The sequence below is a fragment of the Pan troglodytes genome, chromosome 8 (assembly GCF_028858775.2).
Source record: "Pan troglodytes isolate AG18354 chromosome 8, NHGRI_mPanTro3-v2.0_pri, whole genome shotgun sequence".
In the NCBI taxonomy this organism is placed as follows: domain Eukaryota; kingdom Metazoa; phylum Chordata; class Mammalia; order Primates; family Hominidae; genus Pan; species Pan troglodytes.
In genome coordinates this window covers 31,109,877-31,125,848 of record NC_072406.2, presented here as the reverse complement: position 1 = coordinate 31,125,848, position 15,972 = coordinate 31,109,877, and the positions used below count along the sequence as shown (strand labels likewise).

Below are 15,972 nucleotides of genomic sequence, written 5' to 3'. Positions count from 1 at the left end.
GGGGTATAGAAGGAACATATCTCAACATAATAAAAGCTATATACATTAGACTCAGAGCTAGTATCATACTGAATGAGAACAAACTGAAAGCCCTTTCTCTCAGATCCGGAACATGACAAGGATGCCCATTGTCACCACTGTTATTAAACGTAGTACTGGACATCCTAGCTACAGCAATCAGACAAGACATAGAAATAAAGGGCATCCAAATTGGAATGGAAGAAGTCAAATTATCCTTGTTTACAGATGACACAATTTATGTTTCATCTACACACACACACACACACACACACACACAAACTATTAGAACTGATAAGAAAATCCAAAAAAGTTGCAGAATACAACATCAACATACAAAAATCGGTAGCATTTCTATATGCCAACAGTGAACAATCTGAAAAAGAAATAAAAATGTAATCCCATTTACAATAGCCACAAATAAAATTAAATGCCTAGGAATTAACCAAAGAAAGGAAAGATTTCTACAATGAAAACCACAAAACACTGATGAAAGAAATTTAAGAAGACACCAAGAAAATGGAAAGCATTCCATATTCATGGATTGGAAAAATAAATATTGTTAAAATGTCCATACTTTCCAAAGTAATCTACTGATTCATTGCAATCCCTATCACAATATCAATGATATTCTTCACAGAAATAGAAAAAACTACCCTAAAATTTATATGGAATCACAAAAGATCCAGAACAGTCAAAACTATCCTGAGCAAAAGAACAAAACTAGAGGAATCACGTTACCTGACTTCAAACTATATTACAGAGCTACAGTCACCAAAACAGGAAGTACTGGCATAAAAACAGACACAGAGACCAATGGAACACAATAAAGAACCCAGCAACAAATACACACACCTAAAGTGAACTCATTTTAGACACAGGTCCCAAGAACATACACTGGGGAAAAGACAGTCTCTTCAATAAATGGTGCTGGGAAAACTGAACATCCCCATGCAGAAGAATGAAACTAGAACCCATCTCTCGTCATATACAAAAATCAAATCAAAATGGATTAAAGACTTAAATCTAAGATTTCAGACTATGAAATACTACAAGAAAACGATGGGGAAAATCTTGAGGACATTGGTCTGGTCGAAAATTTCCTGAGTAATACTCCACAAGCGTAGGCAATCAAACTAAAAGTGGACAAGTGGGATCACATCAAGTTACAAAGCTGCACAGCAAAAGAAACAACAAAGTGAAGTGACAACCCACAGAATGGGAGAAAATATTTGCGAGCTACTCATCTCACCAGGAATTAATAACCAGAATATACAAGGAGCTCAAACAACTCTAGAGGAAAAAATCTAATAATTTGATCCAAAAATGGGCAAAAGATCTGAATAGACATGTCTCAAAATAAGACATACAAATGGCAAACAGGAATATGAAAAGGTGCTCAATGTCACTGATCATCAGAGAAATGCAAATCAAAACTACAATGAAATATAACCTCACCCCTGTTAAAATGGGTTATAGCCAAAAGATAGGCAATAAAAAGTACTGGCAAGGATGTGGAGAAAAGGGAACACTGGTGCACTGTTGGTGGGAATGTAAGTTAGTATGACCCCTATGGAGAACGATCTGGAGGTTTCTCAAAAAAACTAAAAATTGAGCTACCATATGACCAACAATCCCACCACTGGGTATATACCCAAAAGAACGAACTTAGTATATTGAAGAGATATCTGCACTCTCATTTTTGTCACAGCACTGTTCATGATACCTAAGATCTGGAAGCAACCTAAGTGTCTATCAGTGGATGAATGGATAAAGAAAATGTGGTACATATACACAATGGAATACCATTCAGCCATAAAAAAGAATGAGATCAAGTCATTTGCAACAACATGGATGAAACTGGAAAACACTATGTTAAGTGAAATAAGCCAAGCACAGAAAGACAAACATTGCATATGCTCACTTATTTGTGGGATCTAAAAATCAAAATAATCAAACTCATGCACATAGAGAATAGAAGGATGGTTTCCAGAGGGTGGGAAATGTACTGAGGGAGGGGGATAGTTAATGGGTATAACAAAATTAATTAGAAAGAATAAGACCTATTATTTGATAGCACAACATGATAACTATAGTCAATAATAACTTAATTGTAAATATTAATATTAAAATAACTAAGAATATAATTGGACTGTTGGTAACACAAACAATAAATGCTTGAAGGGATGGATACCCCATTCTCTATGATGTCATTATTACACATTGCATGCCTGTAGCAAAACATTTTATGTACCCCATAAATACATACACCAACTATGTACCCACGAAAATTTGAAAAAAGAAAAAGAAAAAAAGATCAAGAATTTTATATCCAGCAAAATAATCCTTCAGATTGAAGGTTTAAAAAAAGCCATTCTCAGATAAACAATGAATGAGAGAATTTATTGCTAGCAGACGTGCCTTATAAGAAATACAAAATGAAGTTCTTTAGGCTGAAAAGAAATGACCAAATTTACCACTTGGGTAAAGTTCCCATTTTGATTAAGTTCACTTAAAGAAATGACCAGCACTGGAGATGTAAAAATGTGGGTTAATATGAAAGACTCTATAAATATATTTTTTCTCATTTGTTCTCCAAACTTAATGAGAAAATACTACGGGCTCCTCTTTCAAAGTCAGAAACATAATAAGGATGCAGATCATCCCCACTACTATTTAACGTTATATTGAGGTTATTAACCAATGCAATTAGATGAGAAAGTAAATAAAAGCATGAGAACTGGAAATAAATAGGCAAAACTATATGTATTTAGAGATAGTATTATATATCTGAAACCCCTAAAAATCATACAAAAATAATCATGAAGCAGGTTATAAAATTAACCTATAAAAATTAGAAACACACATGTATACATATGTGTGTATATACACACACACAAACAAAGATCAGCTAGAAGATAGATGAAAGAGGACCTCAGTTAAGAGAGCCATAGTTTATACCTATGTTAAAGGCATAGGTATAAACATAACAACAAATGCCTACAATCTCTGTGAGGGAAATAAATAAATAAATATATATATACATATTTTTTTTTTGAGGCGGAGTCTCGCTCTGTCGCCCAGGCTGGAGTGCAGTGGCGGGAACTCAGCTCACTGCCAGCTCCGCCTCCTGGGTTCACACCATTCTCCTGCCTCAGCCTCCCGAGTAGCTGGGACTACAGGCGCCCGCCATCACGCCTGGCTTATTTTTTTTTGTATTTTTTAGTAGAGACTGGGTTTCACCATGTTAGCCAGGATGGTCTTGATCTCCTGACCTCATGATCCACCCACCTTGGCCTCCCAAAGTGCTGGGATTACAGGCGTGAGCCCCCGCGCCCGGCCCGGGAAATAAATATTTTTAAAAGCAAATTGTTCTGTTTTGAAGGATGCATGCCCACTGTTATTATTTTTAAAACTGTCAAAGTGCCAAGAATTTATTTTTACCTTCCCTTAAGAACCTCAATAAGATGAAGTAGTGACGAGAGGAAGTTTTTCTATTACAGGATTATTACGCTAGTAAGGAAGAAATGAGAGTTAGAAGATCACCATTTTATAAGCCCTAAATAATTAATCAATCTAGGCAACTATCATCAATAGCTTTTAACTTCTGAAAAAGAGATGACTAGGTGTTACATGCTTCCTAATGGAAGGTACTATCATAAAACAGCTAAGCAACCTTGTCAAGCCTCTACATATAACAGCCCCTACACAAGAAACACAGTACATAGAAATGCGTGATAGATGACTAGGACTGCAATCAGCAAACTCCAGATGGAAACCAACCCCCTTTGTTTTTCAACAAAAAATACTTGCAACAAAATAGAAAAGATGGAAGAAGTGTGACATGTATAAAAGAAACTTGGACAAACCAACAATTTGCATTTTATGGACTTTATTTTGATCTTGATTCAATAAAAATAATTTTTTTAATTATGAAAACATGAACACTAACTGAATTTTTTTTTTTTGAGATGGAATCTCGCTCTGTCTCGAAAGGTGGAGTGCAGTGGCGCAATCTCGACTTACCGCAACCTCTGCTTCCTGGGTTCAAGCAATTCTCCTGCCTCAGCCTCCGTAGTAGCTGGGACTACAGGCACACGCCACCACGCCTGTCTAAATTTTTTTGTATTTTTAGTAGAGACATAGGTTTCACTATGTTGGCCAGGCTGGTCTCGAACTCCTGACCTCAAGTGATCCACCCGCCTCAGCCTCCCAAAGTGCTAGGATTACAGGCGTGAGCCACCACACCCAGCCTGAATTTTTTATGATATTAAGGAATTGTTATCAATTTTTTACTCATGATAATGAGGTGCTTTAAAAAAATAAAATCCAACTGGGCACAGTAGCACACTCCTGTAGTCCCAGCACTTTAGGAGGCCAAGGCAGGCGATCACTTGAGGCCAGGAATCAGAGACCAGCCTGGGCAACATAGTGAGACCCCTGTCTCTACAAAAAGTAAGAAAATTAGCTGGGCATGGTGACACACACCTGTAGTTTCAGCTACTCAGGAGGCTGGAGTGGGAGGCTTGCTTGGGCTCAAGAGTTGGAGGTTACAGTGAATTACGGTCCCACCACTGCACTTGAGTCTGGGCAACAGAATGAGACCCTGTCTCTAAAAACAACAACAACAACAAAAATCCATCTCAGGGGCATTTTGGTGAGTATTTTAAGAATTAGTCATTTCATTTTTAATGTCTTCTCAAGTACAAAGAAATGTGCAAAACAAACATTCTAATTCCAGTTCTGACATCCTATTTCATCCTGGATCCCCAAAAAGCAGGTAAGGTAGTCAGGAATGCAGCAAGGATGGCTATTTCACATTACTTCTATTTGAAATTAAATGGCTTTCATGATTGCAAGGAAACTGCTGCCAAATGTCTTGCACAATTTGGAATACTATTCTTTCATTCTACACAGCAGTTTGTTAGGCCTGGCCCAGCATTACGTCCCAAATAAGAAACTATTCAGTTAGTATTTATGGCAGATCATAAAATCTCCTCCTCCCTTTACATCCACAATTCCAATCACTTAGAAATAGGCCAAGTCCATGTTTTTGCCTCATCATCGCATAGCTTTCATAGCATGCTTGCCTTGAAAGGCCACATAAGCTGTCTGACTTTATGACTCTATAAAAAATGGTATTTAAAACATACCTGAACGAATTCAGTCATCAAGAGCTTTGGCCTTTGTTTTTGGCATAGTTTATTTAGTAGGTGTGACTTGGAAGTTAAATTCGTGAAAACATCCTTACCTGATAGGCGGAGGGTATTCGTACGATTCAAGGAACTGAAAATATATTCTGTAAAGTAGTCTGGGGAAGGCAAGTTTCCTTGTCCCAGACAAACACCCTGGAGGGACAAAGTAATGATCATGGCTGCCAACTGAGGAAGCGTACTTTCATTAGCACCTTCACTGCTCACTATTCCAGATTTTTTCTGCAGCGTTTTGGTTTCCATACACTGAAATCAGATACAAAATAAAGAGAAAATTGTAACGTCTGAAGTTATTTTGATTCAAACATCTCTGAAATTCCCCCCTAAAGGGATAAGGAATAGTTTTTCTAAAAGAAAATTGAATCATTTGAGGAATATGACTATCATCTTTCTCCTGTCTCAGATACAACTCCATTTGAAAATTATGTGTTTATCTACCATGGCACTGAATTTTCTAACCCTCATCTCACTGGTCCTTATTTATCCAGCTTTTCTCCCTATCCTTTTTTTTTTAGACCGAGTTTAGCTCTTGCTGCCCAGGCTGGAGTAGAGTGGCACGATTTTGACTCACTGCAACCTCCACCTCCCGGGTTCAAGCGATTCTCCTGCCTCAGCCTCCTGAGTAGCTGAGATTACAGGTGCCTGCCACCACGCCTGGCTAATTTTTGTATTTTTAGTAGAGATGGGGTTTCACCATGTTGACCAGGCTGGTCTCGAACTCCTGACCTCAGGTGTTCCACCTGCCTTGGCCTCCCAAAGTGCCGGGATTACAGGCATAAGCCACCACACCTAGCCTGACTATCCTCTTAAAGATGTGTTTTCTCCAAGGGGAACTCCTGCTCTTATTGTTTAACATCCTTAAAACTGGTGGGTTGTTTCTCTCCCCACTTTAAGTGCAACCTGCAGGAGAATGATTTTCAAGCTGACATTCCCTACTCTGACTTCACACAGGCTCTGCTGCCTTGCGTCATCACAGGGCCCCTCTACTTCTCATCTGCCTCTGGTCCCAAGCTCAGTGTGTACTCATTGCATGTCAAATCTGGTACACTGTCCATGTTCTTTGAACTCCCAGAGGACATAGGACCTTTTTCAAATATGTATATCAATTTTCCTCAATTAAATTATAAGCATGTGAAAAGCTCTAATTTTGCTTTATATCCCATTCATATTCCCATTCAGACATTTGAGTGCCTACAATGTGCCGGGCACTGTACTAAGCCCATTTCATATGAAGTGAAGGAGAAAATAAATTCATGAAAAGAGAGATCAAGGGAAGGTTATCGTGTCAAGGTTGCATTCTAATGGCTTAGGACAAGGAGAAAAAGTGCCCATTGAACTTATTTTTTTAAAGTCTGTAATTGAAGAGCTTGGCAGGAACATATTTATAACCATGGTCCAGAGCAGAGTGGAAGGCTAAGAATCAGTTACCAAAATTTTGATAAATTTGGAGAAGTAGCCAGAAGTTCCATGGGTGAAAAGAACAAGTTGAAATAACAGAGTTTGAACTTCACAGAAGCATGAGTGTTTCATGCAGGCTGTGAAACAATAATGGTCTCAAAACACCATAGAGGATAAAGGAGAATTCCAACCATTGTTCCCATCCCTGAAGTCCTTTGCGTGGGGTCAGGAACACCCAGCCTCCATGCAGTAGGCAGGGCTACGGGAACACTAGGGAGAGATCCCTGTTCATTTACCATGGAATCAGCCAACAGTGGAGAGAATTCAAGAGGTGGGAACATTGAGAGATTGAGTCAGGAAGATAAAACACAGAGAGGTTTGGACAAAACAGATTGAAGGAAGGGAGAGATGTTACTTTCTGAGCCATTACGGAGCTTGCCTGGATTAGGGTATCAAGTTGATTCTCTTGGGGATCTTGTTGAGGCCCACTTGGAGCAGCCATTAGTGACTTGATCTGTGGAAGCTGGGTCCCATGCAGACCAAGACCTGGAAATTCAAGTAATGATGGGCCTGGTGAGCCAGAACCTCATCTGACCTCACGCCATCTAGTCAGAAAGAACAGCTGATGTGGTGAAGTGCCAAAAGCCTCCTGCAAAGTCTGGACTGATTGACTTCCTAGAGAATCCTAGTCCAGTTGAATGAGCTCATGGACCCTTCCCAGGAACTAGAGACAGTGGTGTCATCCAGGGGTTCACTGGCCTGAGGTGGAGCAAAGGGTTATGACTCAGCAGGTGTTCAACTCTTAATGACCAAAACTAGCTGGAAAAAGGAGTTCTAGATATAATACTGATTTATTCTGTTCTGGGGCTGTTTTATCTCAGAAATACTCAGAAGCCTGGGTATTTGCAGTATGTGTGGGATAACCAGAAACCTGGAAATATACACCACATCACCTTTTAAGTGCTTTTAAGTGCTGAGTTACCCATGAGGCAGTAATGGGTAGGATTAAAATGTTAGCAGCCAGTTTGAATCAAACTTGGATTACATAGATGTTGTACTGAAGAAATTATATGTAGGCACGCCTCCTGGTTTAGGTAGAAAACAGTTCTGTAAAGGAACCCCTTTTTCTTTTCTTTTTTTTTTTTCCTTCTTTTCTTCTTTTAGAGATAGGGTCTCTTTCTGTTGCCCAGGGTAGAGTATAGTGACACAGTCATAGTTCACTGTAACCTCAAACTCCTGGGCACAAGCCATCCTCCCACCTTAGCCTCCTGAGTAGCTGGGACTACCAGCTCATGCCACCACATCCAGCTAATTTTTTAAATTCTATTTTCGTAGAGACAAGGTCTTGCTATGTTGCCTAGGCTGATCCCAAACTCCTGGCCTCAAGTGATCCTCTTGCCTCAGCCTCCCAAAGTGTTGGGATTATAGGTATGAGCCACTGCACTGGGCCTAGGAATCCCTTTTCCTAAAATGAAAATAGGAATAAAAATATGGTCGCATTTTGAAATTAACAGGATTAGAGCTACAGATGTGAAAGTCACAAAGTCCTTAGCAAACAGCTTCTCCATTTGCTCTGCCAATAAAAGAAATTAAACATATTTACAGCAAATTAGAGGATATGTTTGCTGGTCGTTAAGCTTCAGAATGCCAGAATTGAGAGCAGGAACTAAATTTGTCTATACATGTTTATGAATAATTAAAAAAAATGATTTCCCCATACTCTTCAAAATGTAGTAATGGCTTCTCAATTAATTCTTTAAAAAAAAAAAAAAACCCGTGGCTTAAAGAAACCTTATGTTCAGAGAACTTTATCTGCTGAGATTTCCTGCTGCAAACCAGAAAGCAAAAACCTAACTGAAAGGCCAGTTTTGCTAGAATAGTAATGAAGGCAACAGAGACCAGGTGGGAGCTGGGAGAGAGGAGAGGCATTTGAATGGATCCTCTACACAGGCAGCACAATTCAAAACCACAAAGGGATATCATCTAGGGCTGGCAACCATGAGTAATGCTTTTTGCAAGCTGCTTCTTCAGTGAAATAACTAATGATAATTTATCACTTTCAAAATGTCTCTGCCTTCTCCTTTCGCAGCCAGAAGGCAAGGCAAATAGAAACATTGCTCTCCACCACTACAGCTCAGTCCTTGGAAATTGGTCAAAAAGCCTTGGGTCATACTGATTTGAGTGCTCAGAGGGACCCAGGAGAAGACAGCTGACCTGTCACCTGGACTGCCTGTCCACCCACCCAACTTCTGGCGAAAACTCCTCTTCCAATTAGTCATTACATTTCCTCTTTTGGACTCGGAATTTTAAATTATGTCATTTAACATCTCATAACCAAAACCCACAAATACTTACCTCCCTTAGAAGTCCTTGAATGTCTTAGAAATAAATAAGGAACAAACAATAAGGCTCTAGAACTGTATCTTAGCAGCAGAGCCAGTTAGCAATTTTGCCTTCTTACCTGGCTTTGAGAAGTGTCAAAGTACTGCCTGGTGAAAGCCAAGATATCTTCTGTCTCATTCTGTGAAAGGAAAGAGGAATCTTCATCCTGCCTGAGGCTCAGTAGGCTGTGTAGGTAAAATTTATACTCTTTATTACTCATGTTGAGCTTTGAAGAACAGATCTCTTCCTGATGAATAATGTAATAGAGAAGGAGAAGAGAAACTCTCTGGACCACTTCTTCTCTAAGCTGATCTTCAAAATTTCCTCCAGCTATTAGTAATAGTGCATCTGGTTCAAAGCACTGTGGAAGAAAACAATAACAACAACAAAAGAAACAAAGCTTAGCAAATAGTTCCAGAACACTAATGACCACCAGGGTCTTCATTGCTTATCATTTTATAAACAGACAGGAAAAGCAGGCAGGACCAATAGCCAGATTCAGAGAGTTGGACTCCCGCATAACAATGATGCCCGTCTAGGGAACCCTTTTTTTCCACTAAGAATAATTCCTGTCTCCAACTAGATCGGCCACAAGTTGTTGATCTGTTGCCTTGTGTAAAACAGATTATTCTTTGGCTTTTAAAGTGATGCCCATTTGCATTTAGAATAAAATCCGAATTCCTTGCAATCTTCTTTTTGGTCTAGCTCCTGTCTACTCTACCCTCCTTCCTTCTTTTAGCCTTGGTCCAGCATCTCACTCAACTTCTGCCCCTGTGATTTTATGTCAATTTCACCAAATTCTTTCCCACAATCTTCCAGGTCTTCTTGTTCCCCTCATTTTTCAGGTTTCAGCCTAAATTGTCACCCTCTCACAACACCTTCCTAAAGATTCCCAACCTGCGTTCCCTAGTACAGAACTATCTGATAGAAATACAAGGAACACTGCAAATATGAGCCACATATGTCATTTGAAGTTCTTTAGCAGCAAGATTTTAAAAAGTAAAAGCAGCTAAAAGTAACTTTTGTAATATTTTAACCTTATGTATCCAAGATTAAATTATTTTACCATGTAATCAAAATTTTTAAAAATTAAGATATTTTATATTTTTCTTCTTGAACAAAGTCTTTGAAAACTGGTGTGCATTTTATGCTTACCAGCACATCTCAATTTGGATGAGCCACGAATCAAGTGCCCAACAGTTACATGCGGGCTAGTGGTTACTGTGCTGGACAGCACAATTCTGGAATACACCATTTAAAAATTTTTCTTCATAGCACTCGTATTGTAAAATTGCTTTGTTTACTTATTTATTCTCTCTCTTCTCTATGAGAACCTGTGGTCCACTAACAGCAGATTTCGTCTGCTTTTTGCGTAGTTCTTTCCTTAGCATATAGCACAATACCTGGCACTTAAGAGGTATAAAAATTTTACAAATGACTTCCATCTGCCCTTCTTCTATCCTATTTAGGGAAATTGCCAAAAATGATTTTGTTGAAGGGAATCAGAACATACTGCCCCAAAATATGCCACTGTAGCATATTGATTATTTTGAGCTGAAGGCAACTGAGAAACAGCAGGTACAGGAAGGATTCTCTGCCTTTCGCCTTACTATCTAAAAGCAGGGCATAAGTTTCCCATTAGAAAGGTATCCTTGCTGTATCAGGAAGAGGAGAACATTCTTATCACTGGAGATGGGGAATTAATGCTGAGATGAACCTATACAAACGAACTTTACTAAAATAATCCTCCATTGGTATAATGTTAAAAAAATTTTTGGTTTCCCATACATATTTCCTAGTCACTTTCCCACAATTTACTATCTCTAGTCCAAATTCACTTTTTTTCTTACTCTTGTCACATCCCCACAATTTATTACTCTTTGTTAAAATGGTATATAAACCCCTGGGTCTAACCACTTCTTTGGAGTTTTCACTTTTTCTATGATGCCCCTATTCCACATAAAAATATTAACATCAAATGTGTGTGCTATTTCTCCTGTTAATCCATCTTTTGTCCATTTAGTTCACAAGCCCCAGCTACAGAATTTAAGATGTTAGAGGAAAAGTCTCTCCTCCCCTCCACTGTGCTGCCTTATTTGTCTCACAAGCCACAAGCACATGCCCAGCTCCTGCAATCTGCGAAGTTTACTTGACATAAGGGATTCGGATAAATGTTGTGGGACAGTGAGAAAAAGACACAGGAATTGTGGACCAGAAGCTTTCTCAGCAAGAGGGAAGCTGCCTTTCTGCAGAGACAGTTGGGGAGCTCCTGAGAATTCTCACAGGATCTGAGAAGCAGCCCCACGACATAGCCACAGAGTGAAAGCATTGAGAAACGCCTGTCCTGACTCCCAGACAGATTTGTCCCATGGTGGGGATATTGTACTACAATATCTTTTAATCTAGTCTTCTTTGAAGTGGAAGTTTTGGGGGTTCTAATTCAAGGTCTGCTGTACAACCCACTGTGTAGCATCTGCTATGTAATCATCTGAGTCAGGAAGAAACAAATGTCATCCATCTCCAAATCAAAGCATAATCACATTCTTCATAAAACCACACAGACTTTAATCTCTCCTGAACCCAACTGCAGGGGGTCAAGTACTCAAACAGAGGAGACCCAGGGGTTCCACTAAGACCAACTCTCAATGTGGATATTAGGCTCCACCTGTAAAACCTCAGCATCCCTTTTCTGTTTCCTAAGTAGCCCAGAAGAAAAGTCCACACCTTCGTAGCTGATGGCAAGGCTGACACCAAGACCCAAAAGGCGAATCCATTGAAATAAAAGTGTAATGAAAAACTTACACTTTTATAAAAAGTGTAAATAAAAAACTGAAATAAAAGAGGTTCTTTGTACAAAATAGCCTCCTGAAACTAAACTATTGGTACTATTAGCTACAATTTGTTGGTAGCCATGTGCCCAGCAATGTGCAGAGTATCTTTTGCATTCAGTTATTCCTTGGTGCATAATCTAATTGGTTTTGAAAAATGCATAAAGTAATGAATTTTTTAATAATAAGAACCCTATATTATTATTTTAAGTGTGAAAAACAAAATGTCTCCAGCCTATGTAATAATCCACCAAATATTTCTAAATATTTGATTTTTATAATATAAAGCAACTAGAAGACCAATTACTCAATTATTTAATGCACAATGAATTAATGGATACATTTGTGTACGGTATGCAAGGATACTGCAAAGAACACATGAATTACACCTTTCTTCATGAGAGAAGTTTACTCATAGAATGTGTGAAAACCAAGACTAAAGCGGATAAGAAACTTGCCCAAAGCTACACAGCTAATGGTGGAGAGCACTGTTAGTCACAATTCCTGCTCTTTGAAGAACAGGACCCATTCTTTTATTCCTTCCTTTTGTGCCATGGAGAACACAGGCTGTGGACCCACTGATGTACTTGTTAGGCAACCACTTTGACCGGTAATTTTTCTCTCCCTCCTATTTGATGGGAGTAGAGGTCAGTTAGGTGGCTAAGAGATTGGTCCAAGTCTAACATCAATCAGAACAAGGACATGGTACAATGAGAGCATTGAATGAGTTTATGTTATACTTTCAAGTGCTACTCAGGTTGTTTGATGGGGCTGGGTAGGTAGGAAGAAGAATGTCTATGATGCAAGGAGTAAGACGCTCATGGGGCCATGAGACCAGGGCAGGGCTTGGTGTATGAGCACATGGCAGAACATGTGACCATATTTCAACCCATCTGAGATGCGGAGACTCCTGTCCATGCATCATTCTTCCTCAATGTCTTTGTCATGTACCTTTCCAGGGTTGGAATTGGAATGCATGGCACGGAACAGCAGAGAGCAGGGTCTGCACTATAATTGTGCGGGCAGGCATTCCAGAACTGTGTATAAAAGGCATACAATATGGAAGGTACAATTGGTTTCTGGCTTTGGAAAGCTTGAAACAGTTGTAGAAGCATCTTCTTTTGTCTGAACAGAGATTTTGGTAACCTTGAATGAACACGTGTTGCATCACATTTGCTTTGATTTTTTGAGGCCTGCTAAATCAAAGCTTAATTGTGAATCAAATGACCATGGGCTGGAAACCTTCCTCCCTTTTATAATATTTGAATCGTAAAGAATTTATTTTAATACAGAAGGCTGTGGCTTGAGGAAAGAATACGGGTGGAAGCCTCAGAAAAGCTAACATAAAATAAGAATTCTTCCCCTGGACATAGATATGACAAAAAGCACTACTGGGGCTGTTGGATGAGGACAGAGCTGGAATTTTCAGTTCGACGCCACTAGATTTGTTTTGTTGTTAATGTTTTTAGAAGTTGGCTCAGTTGTGTTTGGGAGAGGATATTTAACAAAATGTCGCAAATACTGCCACCCCACAGGCATCAAGATCTGTCCAAGGCTGCTGCCTCTGGTGAAGCAATTCTTTGTTTAAGAAGAATGGACTCATTCAGGAATAATCCATTGATTTTCCTTTTAATCTTGTCAGGTGGGGGAAAAAGGTTTAAGGGGGGGGAAAATCTCATAAATTCTGGGAATTAGTTTTAATGACTTTATAAGGAAATAAACTTTGGGAAAAGACTGATTAAAATGCAAGGAGAGGCTCCCCTTTCAAGCTAAACAGGCTACTCGGACACTTGGTAGTAATTGTCCACCACATCCTGGAGCCACATCACATGGTCTCACCCAGCCTTGAAATTCAGCTTTGCTTATGATCTATGCCAGGTGAGAGCCTCAGCTGACAAAAAACAACGTGGTAGCTGTCTTCTCCTACATCAGTAAGACAGCTGTCAGGCCTCCAGGATAAACTTTAGGGGTTTTAGACTGAAAGATGTTTAACATTTGATTTTAAACAATGGGAAATTTTATATTATAGAAACTTGAGAACTTAAAAGAAGACAGTCTCTTTTAAGTTCTCAGGTTTCTATAAGGTGTTTTTTTCTTTTCCGGAGGTGGGGGGTGGCTAACAATTGATTGTAAATATAAGAGAGTACGTGTATGTGTTTTTTTCCTGACAAAGAGCTGGAAGGATGTTGCCGATGGCAGGTACTGGCTCTTTAGGGTCTGTACTAGATTTAGTGGGTCTTCTGACTGACAAAAAGTTTTTAACTGAGAAGAGTTAAGATAAAATTGTTAGATAATAAGACAAAGCTGGGTGTTTTCGACACTTTATTCCATGACAGTTATGTCAGGGGCTAGGGCCAGGTGTGAATTAAATGGAGACCCTTAAAGCAGTGGTTCTCTGCTTTGAATGTGTCTAAGAATTGCCTGGAGAACTTCGTTTAAAATCCTCAGAATCAAGGACAGTGGAGGGGAGCCTGGGACACAGGTGGGTGGGAGATTCTGAGGTATGGCGCTGCTCTAGTGTCCCTGGAAAAGGAGGAATCAGACATTGCTGTGAGGCACAGGGAACAGAAGGAACTTGAGCTCCTATAGCTGACTTTCTGCATATGTGTCCATGAGATCCTGAGACATCTGATTCCTAAGGAGAACATGTATGTCCATGAGATCCTCAGAGATCTGATTCCTAAGAACATGTATGTCCATGAGATCCCCACAGAGATCTCCCTGAGGAGCACATGTCCATGAGATCCACAGAGATCTTCCTGGGACATAATACATCTATGTCCACATGATTCTCAGAGATTTGATCCCTGAGGGCATATGTGTCCATGTGATCCTTGCAGAGATCTCCCCGGGGAGCACACATGTCCATGTGATTTTCACAGATATCTCCCTCAGGGGCACATATATATCCATTTGACCCTCACAGACATCTGGCGCCTGAGGAACATGTGTTTGTCCATGTGGTCCTCACAGACCTCCCTGAGGAGGGGCTCATTATCCCAGCCTTCAGGGTGAGGAAGCTGAGGCTCCACATGTCTCAACACTAGAAGGTGCCAGAAAAGGGCCCTTTTCCTTTCAGAAACATGTGTAGGGTTATGGTTCTCATAATTATTGAAGTAGAATGTATTGTTTTGGAGTTATTTAATCTCTCATGATGTTCATTAAAACTATATTCTACCCCTTCTCATTAAAGAAAGAAAAAGCCAGGATCAGCCCAGAACTATTCATTTTCAAAGACTGCAGCTTGACTGAATTTATTTTAAATGTGCAATGCTCTCAGATACTTCAGATTGGCTTTTTAAAAAATTCACTTTTTATACAGACGTAAAATTGGAAGCATTTTTCCTCCCAACAAATTCAAGATACCTACTTCCCTCTTTTTTCAGACATTTAGGGATATGAAGAAACCCCCTTAACCTCTCTTTTTACGATAGAATTTGTAGCATGAACCCTGCCTGTCAGCAGACAAAGTCCCTCAGATGACAGAACAGACTCGGCCACAAGCTGAAGCCCTGTGGTTTGCGCCAGAACCCGCGTGTTTGTGAAATTCAGAGGACTCCGTTTCCTCCCTCTTTTCATGAATGATGGGAGACATTTCCTAAGCTTCCTGATGGGTGATTGGGGTGAACTGAAGCCTTCTGAGTAGGTAAAGCTGAGACTCACTTCTGCTTCACCTGCCTTTCTTTCACAGAGAAGGAGGGTGAAGCTATTAAAGATGGTGTTTCAAGTCCTAGGAATGGAATTGATTCAAATGGGGACCAAATTGGCTAAACTCCTGATACTGTCACAGAAAACAGTAAGTGCTAAACAATCCTTCCCCCAGCCCTGAAAATGGAGAACAATTTTGCATATTTACCTTCCCCCCTGGCAAAACTACTATTCAACCAGCCTTAATAAGGCACTTCACGTCATTAAAGGAGAACACTCCCCTGAAGCGAATCCTCAGAGGACATGAATAAGAGATGACTTCTGGTTATTTCCAGTGGGACATCTTGTGTTGCCATCTATATATATTAATGTCATCACAGATGAGTTGCCTATTATAACACATTTCCTCTGGGAACAATTGGGTATTTTAATAATTATTGAATTATTTATTGCTCACACAAAGCAGAGAAAAATTCTCTATGAGC

At 39.6% G+C, this 15,972-nt stretch overlaps 1 protein-coding gene across 3 annotated transcripts in view; it reads right to left on the bottom strand.

Annotated features, from left to right (window-relative positions):
- SLC39A12 (solute carrier family 39 member 12) overlaps positions 1 to 15,972 on the bottom strand; it is a 93,007-nt gene that overhangs the window by 72,791 nt on the left and 4,244 nt on the right. For all 3 annotated transcript variants that reach the window (XM_001153573.6, XM_009458031.5, XM_001153510.6), the window contains exons 3-4: positions 9,091 to 9,372; positions 5,270 to 5,477 (exon numbers count right to left, since the gene is read on the bottom strand). In XM_001153573.6, the coding sequence (XP_001153573.4) occupies positions 5,270 to 5,477; positions 9,091 to 9,372 (490 nt within the window). The remainder of the gene's footprint in view (positions 1 to 5,269; positions 5,478 to 9,090; positions 9,373 to 15,972) is intronic.